The sequence below is a fragment of the Mesocricetus auratus genome, unplaced genomic scaffold (genome assembly GCF_017639785.1).
Source record: "Mesocricetus auratus isolate SY011 unplaced genomic scaffold, BCM_Maur_2.0 Super-Scaffold_100023, whole genome shotgun sequence".
Classification (NCBI taxonomy): domain Eukaryota; kingdom Metazoa; phylum Chordata; class Mammalia; order Rodentia; family Cricetidae; genus Mesocricetus; species Mesocricetus auratus.
Window position 1 is genome coordinate 26,129,119 of NW_024429204.1, and position 25,493 is coordinate 26,154,611.

Genomic DNA, 25,493 nt, shown 5'->3' on the forward strand with positions numbered 1-25,493 from the left:
TCCGTTTACCTACCTACTAAGGGATGAATGTCTGACCTCTCCCTGGCCTCCTGCCCTAGGGGAGAAGTACTGACTGTAAGACTTAGATACTCACTGGCCACCTTTACCATGAAATCACTTGATGAGTGTGTCACCGGCATTATCTCCTTTGCTATTCAGAAGGGCGCCATTTGTCACAGAGGCGTAGGCATCATCTCCAACCCCATCGGTTACTCACGGATAAATAACACGTGTAAGAATGGACGTGCCAAGAAATCCTCAAATGACTAGGTGATGTACATGGAAATCAACACTTTAGGTGTCACAGATAACACCACCACTAACACACACACACACACACACACACATACACACACACGGCACTTTGCAAATGCCTTGACAATCTGAGCATCCAACAGAACTCACTTCTGATGGCAGCTTCTTAGCATAGTAGTAGATGTCACCGCTTCCCATAACACGTTTTCAGAGGTCGGCACTTAACCCAGTCCACTGGGATGTGCAAAATGAGCCTCCCAATTTCAGGGTTACTCCAGTCTTTCTAGAAGCTCGATCCAGAGAACAGTCCTGGAGAAGACGCCCCCAGACATAGTGCAAAGAGCCCTGAATTCAAACCCCTGCCTAAGTCCCTTCTCATCTTTAGACCTCAGTCTCCACACTGAAAGCGACAGGGCTGACTAACTCTGCGAGAGTCCCGGCAACCCGGCTTTTCTCCACTGGGAACCTTCAAGTTTCTCCCGGTGTACAGTAATGTCAGTAAGATGAGCATTTTGTCTCTCCGCTTTTAGGCAGCTGGAACTGCCAATCCCAGTACGGATCAGTGTCAGATTATCAGCACCATACTGCTATCCCGAGCGGTCAGTTAGGAGTCCACGTCAAATGTGCAATGGCATGAGAGTTATGAACTATACTAGGAGAGGTGTCCACCGAGCTTTCTGTAATACTGCAGCTGGTTATTAGATAGATACTGACCACCTGGAGACAGGACCGCCCTCTACACTGCCAACCCCAGACTAGATATTACTCACTCACGGGCCCTTTGACTCAACTATATTCAGTGATTCCCTAGCAACAAGTATCCTGAGAAAAGGGAGGTGATGGACGGACAGACAGCTCAAGGACAGACAGTCTCTAAGAAGCCTACTGCAGCCATCGTACTTGTTCAGCCGCATCTGAGGAGGTTCGCGGGGAAAAGTCTGGTCAACAGTTTGAGAATACGTATACCAGGGTGGATGGAGCTGGACTCCGTATGTCCTTTCCATGGCTCGCCAGCCTAAAGGAGGACTGCTGACAGTACCATGTATGACCTTTAGAGAGAGGCCTAAGCAGAATTAAGCAACGGGCTTGCCTTTTCTTCCCTCTCTAAATTGCACTTAAAAACCACAAAACGTGTAAAAAATAAATCCCATTTTAAACTCAGTGTGTATTCAACGTCCAAGTCTGTTACCTACCCTGGCATATCTTGGACATTTAACTCTTGAGCTTTTGTGCACATATGAAAGGATAATGCTTAGAATATCATCTAATAGGCCTCTTATTACGCAAAGGTGAAAGCAATTTTTTTAAATACCAAAGACGTGTAAGAGGGCATGGCATCAGTGCGGAATACAGAACTGACTGGTTCACACTTTGCTCTAGGGAATATGATGACTTCTGGCACACAGGGGAAGCTGTTCTTCCCCCATTTCTGTGCGCAAATAGTCATTGACCTTTGCTAGGTTCCGTAAAAACACACCCTAATCACTCCCAGACTGAACCAGAGGCCTGGCCTCCTGAACTTAGACATCTACAAAGGATCCTGGTATCACAGGGAGAATTGTCTTCTGTTGGTTTATCTTTAAGAGGTCAGAAACAGACCCAAACACATTGTCTCTACTTTAGGCAAAAGGGCCCATAGGCCTTTATCCAAAACCCCCAGAGAAGAGGACTGTGGATGCTGTCTAAAACTACATATGCATAGTCTTTGAAGATTACTAAGGAGCTCTTGACTACATCAAGACCTGGCCTTAGAATTCCTAGGTGTGGGAGTCCACAGCTCAGCACTCGAAACATAACCCCCCACTCATTAAAGACTAGACAGATCTCCAGTCACCAGCATGAAAGACAACACCCAATAGCATGACCAAAACTACAAAGAGTATGAATATTGCAGGCATGCAAGAATACTCTACAGTTGATATTAAGTCCCCAGTTCACTTCTGACTAGCTGTGAATTACACACACACACATACACACACACAGGAGATACATAGTTATGTGTTAAAATGAGACTACCAACAATAATAGGACAAGCATTAAATAACAACCCGTATATACGGGGCAGGGGTAGAGAGATGGCTCAGTGGTTAAGAGCACTTGCTACTCTTGCAAAGGACCTGGGTTTTGCTCCTAGCATCCTCGTGGTGGCTCACAACACGTAACTTCAGTTACAGGGGATCAGAAGCCCTGATCTTCAGGCTTCTTCAGGCAACAGGCACATACATGCTGTGTATAATATACACACGCAGGCAAACACCAATATACAGAAAATAAAATCTTTTTTTTAAAGTATAGTGCTAGCCCATAGTGGGAACATCAATAGCTGATGTTTTGGTGTTGACATCAAAGAGACCTTTGGCAACCTTTAATCAAGTGCTTCTACGCCTTCAAAAAACGGAATTAAGACAGAGCCATTCCTGACAGCCAGCTCCCTCAGGAAGGCTTCGGAGGGCAGCCTGCAGACACAATCACTCATCTAGCAGTAGAAGGCACTCAACAGTGTGCTACTGACTGCATGGCAGCTGCAGCATATAGCTTACATTGCTGTGAGGAATGTTCTCTATTAATTCTCCCATTCATCATTCATGAACCTTTCTGCCCTATTAAGAGCTACGAGCTTTCTTTTTTTTTTTTTTTTTAATTTTCTTCAACGCCATTAGCTTCTCCATAAACAATCCAAATAACAGCCCCAGTACCTCACCAGGGCCTGGCAACGTGACTGTCACACATGCTCCTCAAAGACATGCTGAGCAGATGCTGTCCACAGGTCACTTATGTAAGCTCTCACATTTCAATGTGAAACCCACAGCCACAGTTTTGGAGAAACATTACATTTAAATACCACCATTAAGAATTCCCCGGAACATGGGCACGAAGAAAAGCTAAATTTCTGAGGACATTACACACTTCTCCGTGAGATCAAAACTGCAAACATGAAACCCCATTTGTGCCCTATGAAGTCTATGAAGTATGACTTTGCAGACATCTATTTTATGCGGTAGCTGTAAAGAATTCCCTAACTGCCAAAATCTTGGAGATAGGTCTCTTTGGGCCTCAGTTTTCTTCTCAGTGAAGTAGAGATAAGAGCAGACCTTCTCCCTTCGGGGAGTTTTATGTGTAGACTCTACCTCGAGGATGCGCGTAGCTCTATACAGCCGACTATACGTGACCGCGCATCCTGTGTGCCTACAGATGGCCTTATATGGAACAGCAGCTGAAGACATGGGCAAAGCCGACCTTCTATCAGGTAACCAAGCAGGCTGCCAATGGCTATGATGTACTCTCCCTCTTATCCGAGGCCCTAACTAGTCTTCAAAGGGAGAACGCATCCCCGATGTCTTGGTCGGGGTTCCTAAAATGCTCCCTTCTCAAGCAAACCCTGCCTTCTAGCCACTTACAGCTTCCAAGGGCTCACAAACAGAACGGCAGACACTAGTATGCTCTGGTTCCTGAACAAGCAAGGTGCTGGCTTTGTGCTTAGGAAACACAAGCCAGGATGAAACAGCAGAATCCCAATTGGTCAGTTCCTGCCTCTCGAAGGCAGCCACTTGTGTCCCAGCCAAAGCGTGACTCTCCAAACCCTGAGTGTTGTTCCACAGGAGAGGAGACGCCTGGAGGGAAGCTCTCAGCCTCTTCTTACCATGTACATCTGATTCATCTCCTAAAGTGCATGTCCCAAGGGGGACATGAGTGTTAATTCGTAATATAAACAGCAGAAAAGGTCACAAATAAGACAGGAAATTCGTAACTACCAGAAGACATGTTTTCAAACAGAATTCCAAGCTACCCAAGTTACTCCCTATTCTAGAGTTTCTATAGCTCTCAAAAAAAAAAGAGTACCCCTAAAAAATTCTATTTCTAAGAATAACCACATAATAACACAAGCCAAATTCTTGCAATTTCCAAAATCTCTTACTTTTAAAGTATATGCATCCAAGATTTCCTGGTACATTCACTAATTTTTCCTTTTATTTTGGAGGCAGTGATTTTGGTCCCTTCTCAACCTCCTTTGCTTTTTGAGACAGAATCTTCCTATGAGTCCTTGGCTGGGAACTCACAATCACCTACTCGGTCTGACTGCTGGCATCATAGTGTGTACTGCCATGTCTAGAGCAAGTCCTCCACCCCAGTGTTTTTAAATAAGGTCTTACTGTGCAGCCCTGGCTGGTCTGGAGCTCATCAGGTAGACCACGCTAGCTTCAGGTATGCCTCTATTGCCCAAATGCTAGAATCATGGGTATCCTACCACACCCAGCCTCCTATTTCTGAAGAAGCAGGTTGTGATCTAACTCAAAATGTCCATAATAATGTACCTTCTCCATATAGGTGAGCTTGGAAAGGAAAAATAGAAATTCAACTGTGTGATTATCCAACAATAAGAAACTAAACACACTTCATATATATATATATATATATATCCACTTACAAAGAGTTAGAAAAGACACCTTAAGGAAAATGATTCCTTAACCAATATTATATTCAAGTTTAGAAAAATGACAAAATTTTGTTACTAATTACTATAGAATTGGTATAAACGCAGCATTTACTGTTACATTTTAGAGACATATCAGTGTATTCTGATATGTCATTTTTGAACTTTAGACTAGACTGGTTCCAATTCTTTCTCAAATTCAAAGGTTTATTCTTCTACGTAACTTTGAAACACATACATACACGGAGAGAGAGGCAAACAATACTTATTTATTGCATTTGCATTTAAATGTAGTTACCTTTAAACTAAGACCAAGACAGACGCTTACAGGACATTAACCCTATCCAAAACCTTGCTTCACTAGGCACAAACACCCCCACAGACAGCAGGCCAAGCTGTCTTATCATCTACCACACAAACAGAATACAGTAACACTATCTGAGTATGCAGAAAGCTACAGTAACTGACAGCTCTATTAGCAGGCACTGAAGTTATCTGGAAGGAAAATACCCCACAGTCTAATCAACGTTAAGCCCTGTAGAGGCATACCCAATTAGAAACGGAAAAAGATGACCACGCACTCCTAGATGAGCGTGTTCTTACAGTGACATGAAGGACAGACTCACTGGGAGGTTGAATGCCTGGCAACCGTGTTTAATCCCTGATACTAACCATGAGGCAACCGACAGCTCACAAGAGGGGTGGGGCATATTACCTCTGGCTCTCAAATACATCTAGTTAGGTGCTATTTCCCCATCCATTTCAACATCCACTTCCATCACTCAGCAATGAATCCAGAGAAAACTCTAGAAACAACACTAATAAACAGACTTGTTTATAGAACCTCGAAGGCAGGCAAGATGGGATCCTGAGGCAACAGAAGTCTCTGGTCCATCCATCCCTTATGCATCCGATACCAGTTCTTGACACATTAGACAACATGAAAACCAAAGCCAGCTCCAGACAGAAACTCATGATCCCCTACATTACTGAGGGCTGGCCCCTTGAACCTCAAATAAACCAGGCATATAATCCCCGCTGGGGGAGAGGAGATGCTCTTCCTGCCTACACTGTCGTTTCCAGCCAGGGTAGGCCTGGCTGGTTAGGATGGGAGTGATGTTTTGTGGCTGGCACTGAGAAATTGTACTGAGTTCCTGGGAAATTGCCTTATTTTCACTGAGGTTACCCAGGCCTATTGATGTAGTTGTAAACCTGAGTTTACAGGTTCCTCTTCACCCACCCACCTACCAATGGATTGAAAATTTTTAAAAGAAATAGCTTTGCCCTTGGCCCCTGCTCCTGGACGTCCGTCCATCCCTCCACAAGGTTTTGCTGGAGGGTCCAGAGAGCAGAGCCGTTTGCTCTGCAGCTTCCAGAGGCATCTGATCAGCTCTGCAGACTGCATTGGCTTCAGCCCCTCTCTTCACAACCTGAGGAGTGTCCTGCGGAGATGGTGCAGAGGCCCTGAGCCCAGGAAAACCCAAGCCACTGACTGGAGCAAGGGAGAGCAGCGGGGCGGGGACCTGTTTGTGACAAGACCTCCTGTCCACCTGGGGCTTGTGCCCACTTTAGGCACAAGGGACCAGCAGACACAGGCCCGGGGAGGGGGGTGGCAACCGTCTCCATCGGAGTTCCCTTTTATCCCTTTGGGTTTTTGTATTTTTTTTTTCCACCAACCAGCCCTTATCTCTCCAGCCTGGTCCCGCTGGGGCTGCGGAGAAGTGCATTCACGGCCCATCTCCAAGTCTCACTGGCTGGTGACCTTGGCCACGCAGCCTCGCCTTCCTGCCCTCGGTGGCCTGGCGCCATGAACTCGGCGGGTTAGGAAAGGGTCACGGTGATGTGGAAAGCGCCTAGCAAGACCGCCTGGCAGCACCCAGATCAGGGTGAAGACGGATGGAGGAGCCCTCTGCGACTCGGGCGTCCAGAGCTCGCTCACTCTGTCCCCCTACTTTCGAGCCCCGGGGGCTTCCGAGCCTGCGGGACCCCGGGGGATGGGGACCGGGTGGGAGGTGGGGAGGGGCTGCCGGAGGGGGGTGTGGCTCCCCCAGCCGCCGGGCTCGCCCCCGCCTCCCCGGGGGGGACCCCAGCCCACCCAGCCGCCGCCAGGCCCCCCGCCGCCGCCGCCGCCGCCGCCGCCTTACCTCCTCCAGCAGCGTGACGGTGTTCCTGCAGTTGTGCAGCCGCGTGGTGAAGCTGGACGTGGTGGGCGAGTTGTAGTCCTCGGTGGTCTCGGCGATGAACTCGGACACGGAGATCTGGTCCGGCATCCTGCCGCGGGAGGGACGAGACACAAGCGGGGGCGGGCGTGAGTCACGGCGCAGGCTCCCGGGGCCGCCGGGCGGCTCATGAACGCCGCCACGCGCGCAGCCCGACCCGCCGCGGCGCCCGGCCCTGCCTGGCGCGCGAGGAGCGGAGAGCTGGGAGCGGAGCGCCGAGAGCCGAGCCGAGCCGAGCCGAGCCGAGGAGAGACGAGCGGGGCGAAGCGGCGCGGCGCCCTTCAAACTGCGAGCGGCGCGCGCGCGCCGGCGGGCGGGCGCGCGGGCGGCCGGGGACGCGCGCTCCCGCCCTCCTAGCCGCCGCACGCAGGGGGCGGCGCGGAGCGGAGGCGGGGCGGGGCTGCCCAGTGGAAGGGGCGGGGCCAGGCGGCTCCGCCTCCGCGCTCCCCAGCGGCGAGGCCTGCCTGGCCGAGCGGACGCGCGCGCTCGCTCCCGCGGCGCGGGGCGGGGCGGCGCGCCCGCGTCCGCGCTCCTCGCGGGGAGCCAACGCGGAAGTGCTCTGCGCACGCGCCGCGACCGCCCCGCCCCTCCCCGTCCGCCCCGCCCCGCCGCGCCCGGCTCCTGCGCCGCCGTCGTTCCCCCCCACCTCGCAGGCACGCGCGCTGGTGCTCGTGCTCGTGCCCGTGGGGCTCCGGAACCGCCCCCCCCATGCACACACTTACACACCCAGCCGCCCCCGGAGCGGTTACTTCAGCGAGCTGGTTACGCGAGCGCTTTTGAAAAAAAACGGGGACCAAAAATACAGAAAAAAAAAGTTGTACGTGTTCTTTTTTAAGTCCCGAGTGGGTGCAGGAAGCCAGGCCCCGGAAAGCCGCCTCCTGCTGCGCGGGCCTAGGACCCGGGGATCCGGGGCCCACCCCCTCTGCCCTCTGAACGCCCATGACATGCATGGTGCAGAGGAGCAGATTGTTTTAAAATACTTTAAAAGCATTAGCATCTCATCTAAAAGGAGTGTTTTAAAATACTTTTCACCTGTCCACTTGCTATGTGTATATATATATATATGGGTTTCTTTTCGTAACCCAGAGGAACGGCGAGTATCAGGAGATGCCAATGTACTTCTCAGGTGCAAATGCTCTTTCCTATTAAGCAGAAATTAAGTGTCTTCTGGGAAACTGTACCACTTCAGGTCTACCAGATGTCTACTGGCGTTAGCCCAAAATACCCACCTGATTTCTCGCCACGGGTGGATGAAGTTGACTCTGAAAACAGTAACAGCAAGGACCACCTAGGCCTTGAGAAGTGTCTCGGGATTGGCCTGGAGGAGCCCTGGAAAGCTGCTGGTCTTGAGGCAAGCCGGGCCTCCTGTTGTGTTCTCTGGCCCAGCTGCACCCAGCTCTGAGACCCGTGGTGAAGACTTGTCTCATGTGGGGACTGACAGGGACAGACACATTTCCATGTCAAAGGGACATGGTTTCCCTCAGAAACTGCCAACAAATTCTGAGATCTGGGGAAGCCAGTAAGCAAGGTAACCTTCCTGCTGTTCTGGAAGTTGCTCTCCACCGAAAGGACCGGACAACTAAGAAACCAGCAATCCAGTAGGGTAGGTAGTAGATGTAGGGATGAAAATGACAAGGCCATCCATAAAACACGCCCAAGAGAGCGGAAAAGACTGTGAGTGAACCACACAACATCCTGTTGCCTAGGGATCCAGGACTCCCCCCAGATGCCACAGGCGAAGGTAGGCCTCCCTTGGGAGGCTGAGCTTAGGTTCACCAGTGGTTTAAAGTGTATGCTGTCTGTCTCCCTGGCTTGACCAAACTGGGTCTGCACTGTGTCACCATGGAGGATCTAACCAGTGCTCTCCAACACAGTGTGTCAGCCTACTCAAGGAAGGACTTCCTAAGGAAATGCTTCCCTGGCAAAGGGAGGTGTGAGAGACACACTTTTAGAGTCACCCCCCCAAAAAAAACCCTAGAAATAAAGTAACAAAAATACACCCGAGTACCTTCTTCCCTTAATACTTTAGAAGTTTGGTTTGGGACACCTGGAGAGTGAAGCCCTTATAGGGAAATAGGCAGAAGACAGGCCGCTGAAGAAGGCCAGTGCCTCTTGAGGGTCGATGGACGAGAACACCCGTGCCATGGATGCAAAATGCAGCCTTCGAAGCCTGAGTCACCCAGAAGGAAGCCCTACCTCATTTCCCACAGCATCTGAAAAATTCTGTGAGTTGGAACACATATGACTCTTCCTAGCGTGGAGTAATTAACCTCCCTCAGCCCATGCTCCCCCACAGAGCACTGAGAGAAAACCAGTCAGCTGTCTCCCTCCCTCTCTTCTGAGTTACCATCTAGTACCTGTCTTTTCTCCTGGGCTGGCAGCTCCTCTCCTCTGTGTCTGGCATAAACAGGAAATAGGAACCGTTGTCTGGACGCTAGAATTGGTGAGTAAGTGTGTCTGTTCCCAGAGGCCTTGGATTCCACGGCTTGCTCTCCTAACACAGATACTGTCACCTTGGGTTTGGGTGCCATGGCTTAAAATAAGAGGGTAGGTGTGTCAAGATGACCACACAGAGTCTGCTCGGCTGGAGTGGATTTGTGCCTACACTAGGCTCTCCAGATAAAAGAAAGGCTGTTGAGCTCGGCAATGGTGAGCAGCCAGGGATTTCTCTCTAGACTGAACTCACCGCAGAGCCCAAACTGCTGCCCTCGCCATTAACCGCTGTTTCACTTTCCTCGGACGACTGTGTTATGTGTCTGCTCCTCCCCTGCCTCCTCCAGCCAAGAAGGGACTAGATGAACAATGAGATATTGTTCTCCGGCAAGTACATACCTCCTCAGACTGGCCTGCAATTAGAATTTCAAAGCTTCGCACCTCGACCCACCGTTTCTGGGGTTCATGGACCATAATCCTCTCTCAATTTGAAACCGTGCCCTAGTGCAAACCACTTTCTCAAGTGCCCTGAACGCCATTCCTGGGGATCTGACGTAGGCAAAACCGAGAGGCTGGGTTTCTTTATGCAGAGATGCCCAGAAATATGTACTAGCCTCTCCAAACCCAGAAAGAAAAAAAAAAAACCAAAAAACAGATGGCCATAGACTTGGGCTTCTGTGCACTGGGCTTTATATAAAGCAAGCGTCATCTATGTTGCCATCGTCATAATCCCCCTCCAAGACTGTTCTTACCCCTGGGTCTCCCATTCTGCTAAGCCCTGCTCACAGTGGCAAGACAGTTGTCCTGCAAGGATGCTCCATGTCTTTGAATTGTGACAGCTAGAGCAGTAGTAGTTTGTCCTTCTGGGAGGCAACAGCATTGCTGACTACTGTCACCTGGGAATCAACACAAGCCTCATTCTTCCATGTACTTTGGGACCAAAGGGGCCAGGTGACCGACGGTGACTGGAGATGGGAAACTGGAGGTGGGTAGTCACGGTGCTCTTTAAACCCGAAACCCATTGCTCCTCAGAGCTACAATGTTAGCCAGTCATAGCGCTCATCAAGTCCCTCATGCAGCCAGCAAAGGGAAAACGCTTCGAGCTCCCAGAACTTGAGTCTGGCCACTCTCCCACTGACCTTGTTTTCCCATGCATAAAATGAAGGTAATCAGATTACTAATAGAAATGAGAATAGAGCCAGGCGGTGGTGGCGCACGCCTTTAATCCCAGCACTCGGGAGGCAGAGGCAGGCAGATCTCTGTGAGTTCGAGGCTGGGCTGGACTGATAGCCTCCAAAACAATACAGAGAAACCCTGTCTGGTAAAAACCAAAAGAAAAAAAAAAAAGAAAAAAAAAGAAATGAGAATATATGTGGGTAGGATGGTGACACACAGTGGATTCTCTCTGAACTGTTCTTGTGTGAAGCATGATTCTAAATGCATTCCCTTTCATCCCACAACTCAGTTATCTCTAAGTTACTCGCCTGGAGGGAGGAATGATGGGGAAGTCCTGTGTATGTGTCAATAAAGCACTGTTGGCCAATAGGGAAGCAAGATAGGTGGAACTAGGAGTCGAGGAGAATTCTGGGAAAGAGAAACACAGGGAGACATCATGTAGCTGCCATAGAAGTAAGAAGTCCGGACCCTTTCTCCAGTAAGACAAATACTTAGATTAACAATTATGGAGTAAATACTTAAGTCAGAGATAGCCAGTAAGAAACCAAGCAAACGGCCAACAGCTTCATAATTAATATAGCCTCCTGTGTTCATTTGGGACTGATGTGGCTCTGGAACCAGGCTGGTGGGAAGGCTTTACCCAACAGAGGAAGAAGGAGGAAGGGCTATACTGTAATTTCCAGAATCTGGAATCTCAGGTGTGGGAAAAGGTGGACTTTGGAAGATTTGCTTTTTATTTTTTGGGTTTTTGAGACAGGATTTCTCTGTATAACCTTGGCTGGTCTCGAACTCGGGGATCCACTTGCCTCTGCTTCCCGAGTACTGGGATTGAAGGTGTTGAGCCACTACCGACAGCCTGATTTGCTTTTTCTGTGAGAGGCAAGACCCCTTAGTGATGGTTCTGAATTTTGGTGGTAATGTCACATAGTATGAATTCCAGTCAGGATCAGAGACGAATTGTGAGAAGGCTCAGGCCACCATCTCTGACAACCTCGGTTCAATCCCTGGTACCCATGATCGGAGGAGGGGACAACACCCTCAAGTTGTCCTCTGACCACACGCATACATGCCCAGACACACATACATAGATTAGCCCTTAGAACGAAAGCTTTCATAAAGAAGCGTGTTCTAAGTCAGGCGACTTCTAGGGGATGTAACAAAGGATTCCATTCCCAACAAGGAGCACACTCATCTACGGGTGGGTTCCTAATGAGAATGACTTGGGCTCACAACTCTGCCACAGGGCAGCTATCAGACCTTATTAAGGTGGTTTACTTCTCTGAGTCTCAGTTTCCACATCTGTAAATGGGGTGGCGGTGGGGGAACAGCACGGTAATAGTGCCCTTCTATAAGAGGAGACCGGCTAAGGAATATGAAGTACTTAGCAGGGCCTGAAGCAACCTAAGTAGACGCCATCTTTAAGTAGACGCCATCTTTTAGATGCTAACATGGGAACTTGAAACCCTTATGCGGAGATAAGAAATTCTGCTATTTCTAGCTGATGTTCTCCTTTTGAACAGTCATCATGGCAACGTTAGTTTGAATTACCCAAAGTTTACCACAGAGAAAACCAACCCTGGAATACAGGACAGACCCTACTACCTGAGCACCTGTCCTCCGCCGGGTACTGCATTAGTGGTGCATATGCAGTCCCTGGAACCACCCCTTAGTCCTGAGGGGCTGCCACCACCACAGTAACCTGAGTTGAGACACCATGAACTCCCTTCGCTAATTTACAGCACTGAACCTGGCGGATGCAACACGGGCCTATTTACTGTACGGACCCCGTACAGAGCTGACTTGTTGGATTAAGCGTTCCCCGACACGGGCAACGCGGAAGCTTCCTTACACATTTCACTGGTTAACTCATGGACTTACTTGTTGTCTGCCAGCTGAAAGAAATACTACAGAAAGGGAAAACTCTCCCAGGGCAAGAATGTTGCATCTGACGCCACGTGTTATTCTGTTAGGCTCATGTTACTCTCCTCTCCGTGAAATAAAGGCCGTTTTCTTCGTGTTCTTTGTACAAGTGTTTCCCAAGTGCGCTCATACAATTTCATGTAGTATTTTTTTTAAAAGCCTGTTCTAGTCCCTATCGTACTTCATTTAATTTAAATATGTCACAGAAAACCACTGGGGCGTTCTCAGGAAGAAGGGAACATGGTTTGTTTGGAGACACAAAAGCCCTTCTATTATTCTGCCTCTCTGGTTCCTACCAAAGGAGTTAGGAGGGGAAAGGCATGCAGAATGCTGGGAGCCCAGAAAACTCACAGCCTGAATATCAAAGCGAATGAACTGAGGACCCAAGTTCTGTCCTGTCCTATAAAAGAAGAGTAGCAGTCCATAAACCGGGTGGTGGCAGCCAATAAGCCAGACAGTGTTGGCACACACCTTTTATCCCAGCACTGGGGGGGGGGGCAGAGGCAGGAGGATCTCTGTGAGTTCGAGGCCAGCCTGGTCTACAAAGCTACACAGAGAAACCCTGTCTCAAAAAATAAAATAAAATAAAGTAGCAGTCAATAACTGTGATACCTATTCTACACCTTGGGCTCCTGGGTCATTGTAATCATGACCTCACTTAACACTTACAGCAACTATATACTGTGGGTACGAGGTTATCCTTAACTTACATGCAAGGAAACCAAAGCTCAACCCTGATGGACTGTGAAGCAGAACAGTGTAATGTCCTCTTGCCTAGTCAGTGTTCTGCAAGCTCAACAGCGAGATCAGAGACAGTGAAAGGCCCCAAAGCCCCAGATAACTCTCCTAACACATTTCATACATGCCTTTTCCCCTCTCCTGTGAGTCCAGTTTTAAGCGCGAGCTTGACTGGTGTTGGAGAAGTCCCCTGGCTCTATTGGCTGGGGATTAGTCTGCCTGTGGATATTCTCAGTAACAGCATCCTCCCTCTGTCATAAACCGCAGAGCGATGCCAGCACAGTTCCAACAGACTTCAGATTCAGGTAGACACGGCCAACAGTGAACTTCCCATAGCGCCTTGTAGCTCTGTCAATGTCAAGGTTTGGCTGAGAACTCACAGCTTCCTACTCAGTTGCCTGCACTACCAAGTTCCCAGGGGCACTCGGGAGCCTTGACTGTTTCTGTCTCACCTAGATCCTTCAGGAATTAAAGAAAGGACAGAAGGCGTCTGGTACTGCAGGCTTCACAGTGTATAAGCACAGTGTCCCAAAACCCTCACAAGAACCTAGAGAGCGTAAAAACTAGAGACACACAGCTTGTTCAAGGCCAACAGGTACTATATTGAGCTATGTGATTCAGTCTGTCTGACTCCAAACCTTGCAGGCTTTTCTTTCCCTCTGTCTAGTCCAGGTCCCTGCAGGCTCCCCATAAATGTGTTTTGAACTGTACTGGTACCTCTTTTTATGAGATACATCATTTCCAATATAAACAAAACAACCCTCAGAGAAGGAAAATTGTGGTGTTTTTATAGGATTCCTAAAAACCTGCCATCTACAGAAGTCTGGGATTTTAAGTCTTATTTTGTTTCTGCAGAAGAAACATTCCCTGAAAGACGGTGGACTACTTATATGATAGCCAGGTTTCTCTTTATCTTGGATGAACTGGTTTCGTTTTAAAGTTAGCTGATCACACTTAATTATGCCCATGTCTGTGCCATCTCAAGAGAGAGAGAGTACATCTCTTTTATGGGCCCCTTCCCTGGCCCCTTTTCAAATATTTTCATTTCTCCAGTCACTCTGTGAGCTCCTTGAGAAGGCAGAGGTGGGACACCCACTCACTGTTAGGGCACCCAGACCCCAGACGCTTACAAGTTACTTCCTGGAGGGCTGGGAGTATGGGTGACAACAGATGAATGAAGGGCAGAGAAAATGTTGGCAAGGGAGGGGGGGGTGAGAGAAGACTTAGGACAGGAGAAACACAGAGAGTAGAGCTGTTTGCACAGTCTATTGTCACACACAACAGGGGCCAGAGAGGGTTTGCAAGGCAATAGTTTCCTTTTCCAGACAAGGCAACTGCTTTCCAAGCCTGCAGGTGACTGGCCCGGTATTTCCTGGCAGGTGCATCGGACAGAGCTGGGGCCAGATACCCTGTCTCCCAAGAGTTTCCCACTTCTCCATTTTGCCCCGTTCCATATCTAAGGATGGGGTAAAGACCCCGTGGGAAGAAGCCCCCGTTCCAAGTGCAGAATGCTAATCATCGCGTCAAAGTAACCAGGGATGCTGTAAATCATTTCTGCTATTAATAATTATAATGAGGGCCGGGGTGACAGCACAGGGCTCTTGCATACTGTGTAAGGCTGTGGGTTTGAAAGTAGGAAACACACATGCATGCACACACACACACACACACACACACACGCACGCACGCACACGCACGCACGCACACAAACTGTACGGGTATAAAGCGGCACACCATCGCTGTATTCTGAAGCCGAACTCTAAGTGACAGCGCGCACCTCCTGCTTTTATCCTCTCCCCCATCTTAGTGACACTACCACCCTTTTCTTCCCTGCTCCCCAAAGTCAATGCATGTAAGTCCACCCATGCTACCCTTCCTTATCAGCTACCATACATCAATAACCTTTTCATAGTCACATGCCCCCTTCTCCCATCCTAAGGTGGCTCCCGCCACACCCAGAGAGCAGGTCCCGTTTCTCCTTTGCTCTGGTGCTCAGCACCCAGGGTGGTCACCTCCAGAGAAGAGGTCGCTGCCTCCCAAGTCCCCGGTACATTTTCCGGTGGGTGTGGTGGTATTAGGTTGAATCCCAGTAGGCCCACTTGTGCCCCACTGACTCTCCAACAGTCCCTAGTCTTTCCACTGTGTGACCAGTGTGAACCCGTGTGATTCAGATCACACACGGGTTCAGGGCCAACACTGCCGACACTTCACAGGGCTTGTTACCTCCGGCAGGTTACTTCATTCCAAATGTTTAACCTTTATGTGGAGGGTTATGACAAGAGGTCTCTTGCAAGTGTGCTGGAAGGTTTTAAAGCAGATTGTCCCAGTGAGGTGCTCAGTGCTGACACGTAGCTACTGCTATCATTACTGAAGTTCTCCACAGGTACTAAGTTAGACTGTTCAAGGGTTAAAAGCATACGTAAGACAGACACTGTCATCAGAGACGAATTAAAGAACTGTCCAAACACACTCAAAAAAGGTCCATTTTAAAATGTGGCCAAAGTCCAGGAAAAGGTGACTTGGATTTCTAACAGTCTGATTCACCCAAAACCAGGTTAGACACCATCCATGTGGAATGTGTGTGCGTGCAATGTGTGTGTGCATGCGTGCATGCGTGCGTGTGTGTTGTATATGTTCTGTATGTGTGCAGACTACCTGTGTGACTGTGGGTACTCATGTCACAGTATGCAGAGGTCAGAGAACAACCTCTGGAAGTCTACCCTACCTTCTTGTGGTGGTATCTTGCCTGTACAAATAAAGCCTGTCTGAAGATAAGAGAATGGAGCTTGCCACTTGATAACCGTAGAGGAATGAAGCTGTTGACACCTTCTACCTCGTTTGAGTCATGGTCTCCCTTGTTTCTCGGTAGGTGCTGCCTACAGTGGCCCCTGAGCTTCTGGGCGACTCAGTTCTCTTGTCTCCCCTCCCATCTTGCATCAGGAGCACTGGGACTGCAGACACAAAATACCACACCCCGATATTAACCTGGGCTCTGGGACCTGACCTCAGGTTGCCAGGTGCACATGGCTGGCACCTTTATCCACATAGCCATTTCCCTACCCGAGACCTTTTTTTTTTTCCTGAAACACAACTCAAGAAGAAACAACTTAGTAACTGGTAGCACAGAGATGTTGAATGCCAGGGAGGCTGGCCCCTTTCTCTTAGCCAAAATTGCTCACCTCCTTTGGCCTGTTTGCTTCCTCTGTGGTAGAAACCAGAAACCTGGGGCAGATGCTTTCTGAGGCCCCTATGGCCATAACATCCCATAACTTGATGACTGATTTTTCTTAATAGCATGTGACGACTGAGCCTAAGACTCAGTATGCCACTGGCTGCGTTTCATGGGTTGCTGAGAAGCTGAGAGCTGCCGGAAGTCCATCAGTCCTAGGAGGCAGGTCCTTCTCAGGGATGCTTACTATTAGCGAGTTTCTCATCATTGTTTTCCAGAAACATGACTTTCCCTGCAGCACATTTGAGCCCACATAAAATGACCTGTATCATATCAGAATGTTAGCAGTCTTGTGAAATGTAGGGCATTACTTCATTTGGAAAATGGAAATTGCTCACCCACTGCAGAGGTTTCTTAGCTGGTTATCAACCTTCACAAATGTGAACATTCCAAATCACACCAGGGTTGCTAATTAAAAAAAATAAATGAAGCTTTCTAATTGTTAGCAAACCCTTTGACGGGTGCATCTAGCTTGTTTTATATATATATATATATATATATATATATATATAAAGTATTATAAGGCTTTGTTTTTTTGTTTTTTTTTTAAATAGTCGTTTTGTTTTGGCCTTAGAGGTGGAGAAGTATATATAAATTATGAGACTTCTGGGGGGTGGGGGAACTGGCTTGTGTGTATACATACATGCAGGTATGCATGTATGCATGTATGCTCTGCAAGTGTGTGAGCGCATGTGTTTGGGGGTGGGCAGATATGTGTATAGAGGCCCGCAGTTGACCTTGAGCCTAGTTCCCTGGGAACTATCCACTTTAGTTTTGAAATGGTGTGGCCTGGAACTCACTGATCTGGCTAGACTGGGTGACCAGCAAGCCCCAAGGAGCCTCCTCCTGCTTTGCCTGTCTGTCACTAGATTACACACATACACCATCGCACCTAACCTTTACATAAGTTCTGAGGACTGGACTCTAGTATCCATGTTTGCACAGCCAACTCCCTAGTCCTAAACTCGATGTCTTAATAGATATGCAGACTTTACTGTTGAATGACTCCAGAGGCTGATTTCAATCTCTCAGTGTGTGAGTGTGTGTGTGTGTGTGTGTGTGTGTGTGTGTAAACTGACTTTTTCTCTAATGTTTTATTTACCCTCACTAAATTTACCCTCTTAAAATTGCCAGCAGTTCAGACCAAGCTTTAGAATACTGCTTACATTCCCCATCTAGTGCTAGCTACACCCTTTGCTTTTAAGCATTGCCTCTCTCTGGTCCCATGGGACTCCACAGGCCTTCCCACCATAAATCTCCCTCTAAGCGGCTTCCATCAGCAACTAGAAGAGGAACTGACACATGTGGGCTGGAAGAAAACAGTTGTAAGTTACATCTCTGACAAGGGTAGAGTCTCCAAAATACATAGACTCTCACCACCCCCAGCAAAAAGACAAACTGACTTCAAAACAGGCCAAGGAGTTGAATAGACATTACTCCAGACAGACAGTAACCACAGGAGATGTCCCACGTGTGTCACCAGGGAACCACAAATCAGAACCTCGTGGGTCCCACTCACCAGGATGGCCACAGTCAGAGAGAGAGTCGCAGTGCTGCTGAGGAGGAGAAGCTGGGACTAACACACATTGCTGGACATGAGTTGACTCAGCTTGGAGCAACCTGGAATACCTCTGCATGGACCCAACACTGTGTACACACCCTAAATCCACACGTTTAACCACTACAACAGTACTCTACTGACTATGTCAGGAAGGATTGGCTACATAACCTCTATCTGGTCTCTCTTTCTTCAATAACAGACTCCAATTTGATCCAAGGAAGGAGCAAAGTCAGCAAAAAGATGTATGTTCCCGCCTCTCTCATGGCTGCTATGACTAATTAGCCCATGAGAGGTTAGCATAAGTGCTATGTAAGACTTGGGGAAAGTGCCTTTTTAAAGAGCTATACTTCAGAGTGTTATTATCTAGACTACACAAGGAACTTCTAGAATTAAACACCAAGAGACAACTGGGATTCAGTAAATGGGCCAATGAACTATTCTCAAAAGAAACATCACAAATAACCACACACACACACACACACACACACACACACACACACACACACATGCTACTCAACATCCTTATCCATCAGGGGAGCACAATCGAAAACACTGTGCAGTTCCAGCTTACTGCAGCCTGAAAGTTTGTCATCAAGAAAACTGCAAGTGTCGCTGAGGATCCAGCGAAGAGGAACATATATGCATAGCGAGGAGTATAAACTAGTGCAACCGCTGTAGAAATTGGTGTGGATTTCTGGAAAGATTGAAACGAGAGGTGCCGTAAGACCCAGCTGTACCACGTGCCCATGTACGTGTACCACATGTACAGCCTCCTACAGAGACACCTGCGCATCCCTCTCATCAACGTGCATTTGCCGCTGCTCCAGTCACCATCGCAAGGCAATGGAACCAGTTTAGACAGCTGGGAGGAGACAGATGGGTCATGAAAACGGGGTGCACTGACCCAGTGAAGTGGTGCTGTAAAGACAACTAACGCTGGGAAATCTGTGGGAAAGCGGAGACGTAGTAAAGCTGGAAAAGTACAAAATTCCGCGTCTCCCACTCAGAATGGCAAATATCCATGGTCTCTCCCACATGCAGGGCCCCACATTAAACGTTTCTATTTCTGTGTGTAAGTGGAAGTCTATAGGGGCATAGACTATGAAACTGAAAAAGGGGCCATGAAGGAAGACATAGGGTATTGAGGAAGTGGGGGGAGCAACAGAACCCACATGGCTAGAGAGCAGAAAGGAAGACACTGAAATGGGTGTCCCCCCCCCATAAGGACATCTGAGCCTTTGTATGGAGATTAACATTTCCTTTTCTCTCTTTCTTTAAGAGATACTCTGGCTGGAGGAGGAACCTTATCATCCTCCCCGCTTTCCTCTACCATACGTAATGCTGACATGATGGCTGACCCTTTGGTAGCCATTTTAGATCACGAGGCAACAGGCCCAGGGAGCAGGACTAGAGAAACAGAAAAGTCTGGTTCCTGCCAACCATGGGAAGACTACCTAGCCTTGGATTCTGCCCATACTTCTCTGTCTTGGTGCTGGGTGTGTGTGTGTGTGTGTGTGTGTGTGTGTGTGTATGTGTATGTGTGTGTTATCTAATTCTACTGTGATCTGGGACTTGCTTTACATACAGTTGAAATGCAATCCTAATTTATAAAGTAGGCTAAGCTCACGCTGAGTCAAATGAGAATTCGTGGAAACAGCTCATCTCCAAAGGAGTCAAATTGAAATTGTTCTACCATAGTCATTTTTCCAATGTATACTCTACAGTTGAGATTTTATATTGGAGGCCTTGGAATTGTACTAGGTTATTTTGAAGACACTCACCAAGGCCTATTTTGTAGAGTTACAGAATTGCTGAGAAGACTGGTCTCAATTCACCATGCACACACATTACATTTTGTATGCACTTAAATTCCATCTCAGCAATTGCTTCAGAAAACCAGCCTCTGAGGAGCCAGTGAGCTCCTGCAGAGCCTCCTTCTGAAGAAGCAAATGTATTTACATGACCTTTGCACTGTCGGTTAAAGGAGCGTAGGCAGGGCTGATTCCAAACACAGCAAGATGATTAAGCTCAAAGACTTTAAAATCAATGTTGTCCCAGCCTTTCCAGTACAATTGGGTCAGAGCCCAGAAAAAGAGCAGCAGTTTTCTTATGGTTGAAATAGATAGGATCCTAACTCGGTTATTTGTTTAGCTGTTTACCTATGGTCCCTGTGCTATTTATCAGTCGGCCTGTTATTTATAGTTCAGCAGCAGGCCGATAGGGTATTGGGGGTCAAGAACAGCTTTTCCTTGCTTGCCTTCTTTAGAATTCAAGCCACAGTGACACAAGGGAGGATGAGGGTTTGGAGAAAGGGCAGATCTTTGCATACGGACCCCTCCCCCACTGCAGTGTGTGTGATGCATCCAATTGTGTGCATATTACAACCACTAGAGCTGTTTGACTCCAGTGAGGCTCCTGGTACGTTCAAGTCCTGGTTTTCTCTGGAAATACGGACAGTTGTCTGAGAAAAGGAATTCTGATGAAATGACCTTATCTTGTCTCCAGATCTTGGGTGGAACGTTTAATCTCTGACTGTGTGTGGGAGCACAGTCTCTTCATCTAGAACATAGGAACCCAGAAGAAAATCAAACAGGTCCCTGGGCAACAAATTCATTTCTACAAAGTTCATGTGCTGAGTGACACCTGTGTGCTTAAAAGAAAATGAACCAAGTCAATGGCTGTCATCACAGGTACATCCATCCCTGGGGTGTGCTCAGTTATACTCATCATATGTTGGTGATCTCCACGACCCGATCTGGAGTCACCAGAGAGACACACTTCTGGGTGTGTGAGTGCATTTCTACATTTCTAGAGAGGCTTAAGTGAGGAAAGAAAAAAACCCATCCTGAATGTGGATGGCGCTAGCTCCTGTGCGCTCCCGGACTGACAGAAAGGAAAAAGCTGACTCAGCACAAACATTCTTCACTGTGCTGCGGAACTGTGGATCCCATGTGACCAGCTCTGCAGAGGTGGAGGTAGGAGGCTCTATGGTGCTGGCTTGTCAGCCAGATGCAAAGACTGCTGGCTCTGTTCTCCTTGTCATGATGGGACTGCATCTTCAAACCTCAGCCAAGATTATCTCTTCCTTCCTTAAATTTCTTTCACCAGCAATAAAGTAACTATGGCAAGGACAAAAGTGTGATTTCCTTTCACCAGAAACAAAGTAACTAAATGCATGGACAAAAGTTTGGTTTCCTTCACCAGCAACAAAGTAACTAATGCACAGACAAAAGTTTGGTTTGTAGGATTTTAGATTTTCCACAGCCTGGACATAGCCGTCATTCTGTGCATGATAAGAAGTAGCTACAATGAAGAAAAATAACCAACCACAAACTAGAAATTTGCTTACACATGACACTACAAAAGGAAATTCTGAATACAAGGGCATGCTCAGGAGGACAGCCCATTCTACTCATCAAATCCTAGTGCCAATGACCACATGAGCAAAACAGCAAGTCTTTGTGTTTTATAAAGAAGGGCTTGAGTTATGATGAGATGGTTAGGGTACCATGCTACATGTAGGCCCTTTAGAACCAAGAATAGCATACAATAGCTATGGGATAACTCTATCGTGGCTACTGAGAGATTGCCTGACATAGAGCACATGGATCAATTTGGTTGAGACATGAATTTATCGTTGCTAAAATGTGGCTAATGACTCCGAGGCACACATTCAACACCAAGAGGTATGTGTGATGAGATTCACAGCAGTACTGCGAGCATGTGCACACACACACACACACACACACACACACACACAATTTTGTAAAGGGTTAAGAATAGAATCTGCAGTTTCAGCAGGCTGGGAAGACAGATCAGTTGGTTAAAAACACTTGCTATATAAGCATCAGGACCCAAGTTTGATTCCCAGAACCCACATAAAAAAGCCAGGTATGGTCACATGTACATGCTATGCAGGAGGCTCTCCAAGGCTTGCTTGCCAGCCAGTCTAGCTAAAACAGAAAACCCCAGGACTATGAGAAACCCTGTCTCAGAAAATCAGAAAACACAGTGAACAAGTATGACACCTGAGGGTTACCTCTAGCCTCCAGAAACGTATGCACACATATGCACTCACACATACACATACCAACACACTGCAGCTTCAGTATGAAAGCTCCCATAGACTCTGGTTGGCACAGTTACATATCTACTCTAGGCTTTGTGTTCCAAACTCCCTGTGGTCCTGAGTTTTACACATTTTATGTAGTCTTTCAAGTATATTTAAATTCAACTATACTTAAATAAGATAACTTGCATTGTTTTCTGAAGAATGAGTCCACAGATTCACATAAGAGTGACGGAGAGAGAAAAGGGGAGGGAGGAGCCGAGTACTGGTGGCTCAGGCCTTTAATTCCAGCACTCGGGAGGCAGAGGCAGGCGGATCTCTGTGAGTTCGAGGCTGGGCTGGTCCGACAGCCTCCAAAACAATACAGAGAAACCCTGTCTCATAAAAAAAAAGAAAGAAAGAAAAGGGGAGGCAGGGAAGGAGAGAGAGAGAGAGAGAGAGAGAGAGAGAGAGAGAGAGAGAGAGAATATCACGTCTATTTTTTTATTCTAAAGCCATACCAAAGCATTCTAGCCAGAAAACAGCCTCATGCCCCGAGACACTACCTGACCTAGAATTGTCAGGCCTGTGCCAAAGTTGACTTGATTTTAGCATGTATCCATTTTTTCAACAATGGCCAACTCCCACTGCCTAGTCTTCAGTTGAGAGAGGCTACTAAAGCAGGAAGGAAACTGATATGCTTAGTTCATCCAGCAGGAAAAGGACTCTTTCCAGCATCTCCCATTTCATCCCCTGCTCAGCCCGGGAAGGAGAGGCAGTTTTGAGGGGCTGAGCCTTCTCATCCTCAGTCAGCTACCAAACTCTTGTGTCCACACTGGAAACCACTTCTGGAGTCACATTTAATGCTGCCTCAGCCATAGAGCAACTGAGTCACGGAAGAGATGATGAAGACACCCTGCAGATCTGGAACAGACTGGATCTGGGCAGCACCCTGTATGCTAGTGATTAAACCCCAGATCTTCCCATTGTGGGCAGTGAAAATTGCCAAATCAAAATCCCACAGAATACATCCAGCCTTCCCCCAGCCCCGCTTCAGAATGCATTTAGCCAGGGCCACGCTTCTGCTGGGAAGTGCTACAATGTTTTTGCATAACCACTTCTCAAAAGGTTTCTCTACCTGTTAGTTGCATGTAATGAGTTGCATTTCTACCCAGGAAGTCTGCGAAGCCTTCAGCACTTGATTTGTGTGGGAGAAGCAGAGCAGCCGTTAAAGCCAGGACAAGCACAGTCTAATTCTGTACCTAGTGATGGGGTCTGACCTCCCAACCGTGGGGATTCAAAGGGCAACATGCATCCTGACATATTTTCATGCAAAGAAGATAACAGCTACAAATGAATTAACCCCAATGACAGTGGTACACCTGTTCACGGCATCCGTCTACAAAGCCCCCTTCCAAAGTCTACACCTCCGCTTAAGAACCCAAATCGTGCCAGTTGCCTGTACCTCTCCCAACTGCACAGCCAATTCCTCATTTCCTACCTGTGCTATATACTGGCCTCAAAGGACCTCAGGCGATGTCAAGCATGGTGTATGATTACTGACTTGTCTTCAGTCTCAGGGCTAACCCTTGGGCGATAACACACTCTCTCTGATTAGCAATCCACTGGTTACTGCAGGAATAGACCACACACTTGGAGACCCTGGCGAGTTGACTGAAAAGAGAGACCTCAAGGTGACCAGACTGTTGCCATGGGTGGAAGTGCAGAGGAGGGAGGCGGATGATGATGGCAGGGAAGGGACGAGTGGAAAGTAGCAAGCAGGGGAGGGAGGGAGGAGAGGGAAAAAGGGTGTGTCCTAGTTCTCCGTTACTGTAACAAGACCCCATGACCAAGGCAACCTACAGAAACCAAGCGCTTAATTGGGCTCACAATTTCAAAAGGTTAGTGTCCATGATGGCAGAGAAGAGCCGAAAAGCTGAGATCTCACATCCTGATCTATTTGCAAGAAGCAGAGAGCACACTGGGAACAGCAGGAGTGTTGGAACCCTCAAAGTCTGCCCTAGGTGACACCCCTCCCCCAACGAGGCCACACCTCCCACCCCTTCCCAAACAGTTCTATCAGCCAGGGGCCAAGTATTCAAACATAGGAGCCTGTGGGGACATTCTCATTCATACAGGGAGGGAGAGACTGGGGGGGTGGGTTGAAGGAAGTAGGAAGAGAATCAGTCTGCACTGAAGGATTTTTCTAGATGCTGGGCATAAGCCACAGGCAGGGTCAGGAAGATCATGTAAGACTGAAAACCAGAATTCAGTGTCTGGAATCTGCAGCAGAGAGAATGAGTCAACTCTAGGAAGCTGGCTTCTGACCTCTGTACTCAGGCCATGATACACACACCCATGTAACCCCCACACACGCATGTAACACATATAGGTGTATGTGACACACCCGGCAGGGGAGAATGACCCATAGGCAAGTGGTCCTACTGATATTAATCAGAGGGAAAGGAAGGACACTCCCTCTGCAGCCCAACTCCCACTTCTCAGAGCTTTCCCTGCTAAACTTCCTTCTATTCTTACGACATCTTGTGAGAACTGCAATATGGTCCCCAGTCAACAGATGAGGAAATTTAAGTATAAAAAACTTAAAGTGCTTCTGTTCTTAGAGTATCTGTGATGAGGAAAAAAAAAAGTTGGGTGGTGATGGCTCACGCCTTTAATCCCAGCACCCTGGGGGAGGGACAGAGGCAGGTGGATCTCTGTGAGGTTGAGACCAGCCTGGTCTACAGAGTGAGTTCTGGGACAGCCAGAGCTGTTACACAAAGAAACCCTGTCTCAAAAAAGCAAAAATAAAAAAAGCATCTGTGATGTCATAGCCACGGCAATTTTTCTTTGTCATCTCTATAGAACAATAGGCAGCAGGAGGATATACATTTCTACTCCATCTAGAAGGTATGTATCATCCCACCCACCTTCATTCTCCCAGCTTTTGAAAAAGGGATTATCATCAATTAGGAATTTCATATTTCCAGTCCTTCAGCCAGCAAATGTGGAATCACAGATATAAACATTACCCTGACTGGAGACATATCCACACATCTGGGCTGGGTCGGGAAAGGCAGGGCTCCCTAACAGCATCAGCCAGGCCTTTGCAGGACAGCATTGTAGACACTACACTACAACTGATTTTCCAGCCTTTATCTGAGGAATTCAGGCAAAGGCTGCTGGATGAGACTCAGTGAAGTCAGAAACTGCCGCTGTTTCTTGTAGAGTGTGTAAGACCAGCACAGCATCTACCTACTTGCTTCTTAAATTAGAGAAGAGGAGAAAGAAGAGGAGGAGGAAGAGGAGAGAGAGAGGAGGGAGAGGAGGGAGAGGAGGGAGAGGAGGAGGAGGGAGCCTTGTTATCCACATTCACATTCAATAGAATGAGTGATTACAAAGTTTTCTGAGCGCCACTGAAAAGACTAGGACAGGCTGAGAGTTGGCAAAGGGATTGTGGCAGCATCTTCCCCGTGAGTGCT

General features: G+C 47.9%; 1 protein-coding gene across 11 annotated transcripts in view; it reads right to left on the reverse strand.

Moving 5' to 3' along the window:
* Positions 1-25,493, reverse strand: part of Asap1 (ArfGAP with SH3 domain, ankyrin repeat and PH domain 1) — a 269,949-nt gene that overhangs the window by 190,820 nt on the left and 53,636 nt on the right. For 8 of the 11 annotated variants that reach the window (XM_040730398.1, XM_040730404.1, XM_040730399.1 and 5 more), the window contains exon 3: positions 6,832-6,958. The exons of 1 other annotated variant lie outside the window; for it this stretch is intronic. In XM_040730398.1, the coding sequence (XP_040586332.1) occupies positions 6,832-6,958 (127 nt within the window). Of the gene's footprint in view, positions 1-6,831; positions 7,112-25,493 lie in introns of those variants that run through there. 2 more of the 11 variants (XM_040730408.1, XM_040730407.1) reach the window with 1 other exon arrangement.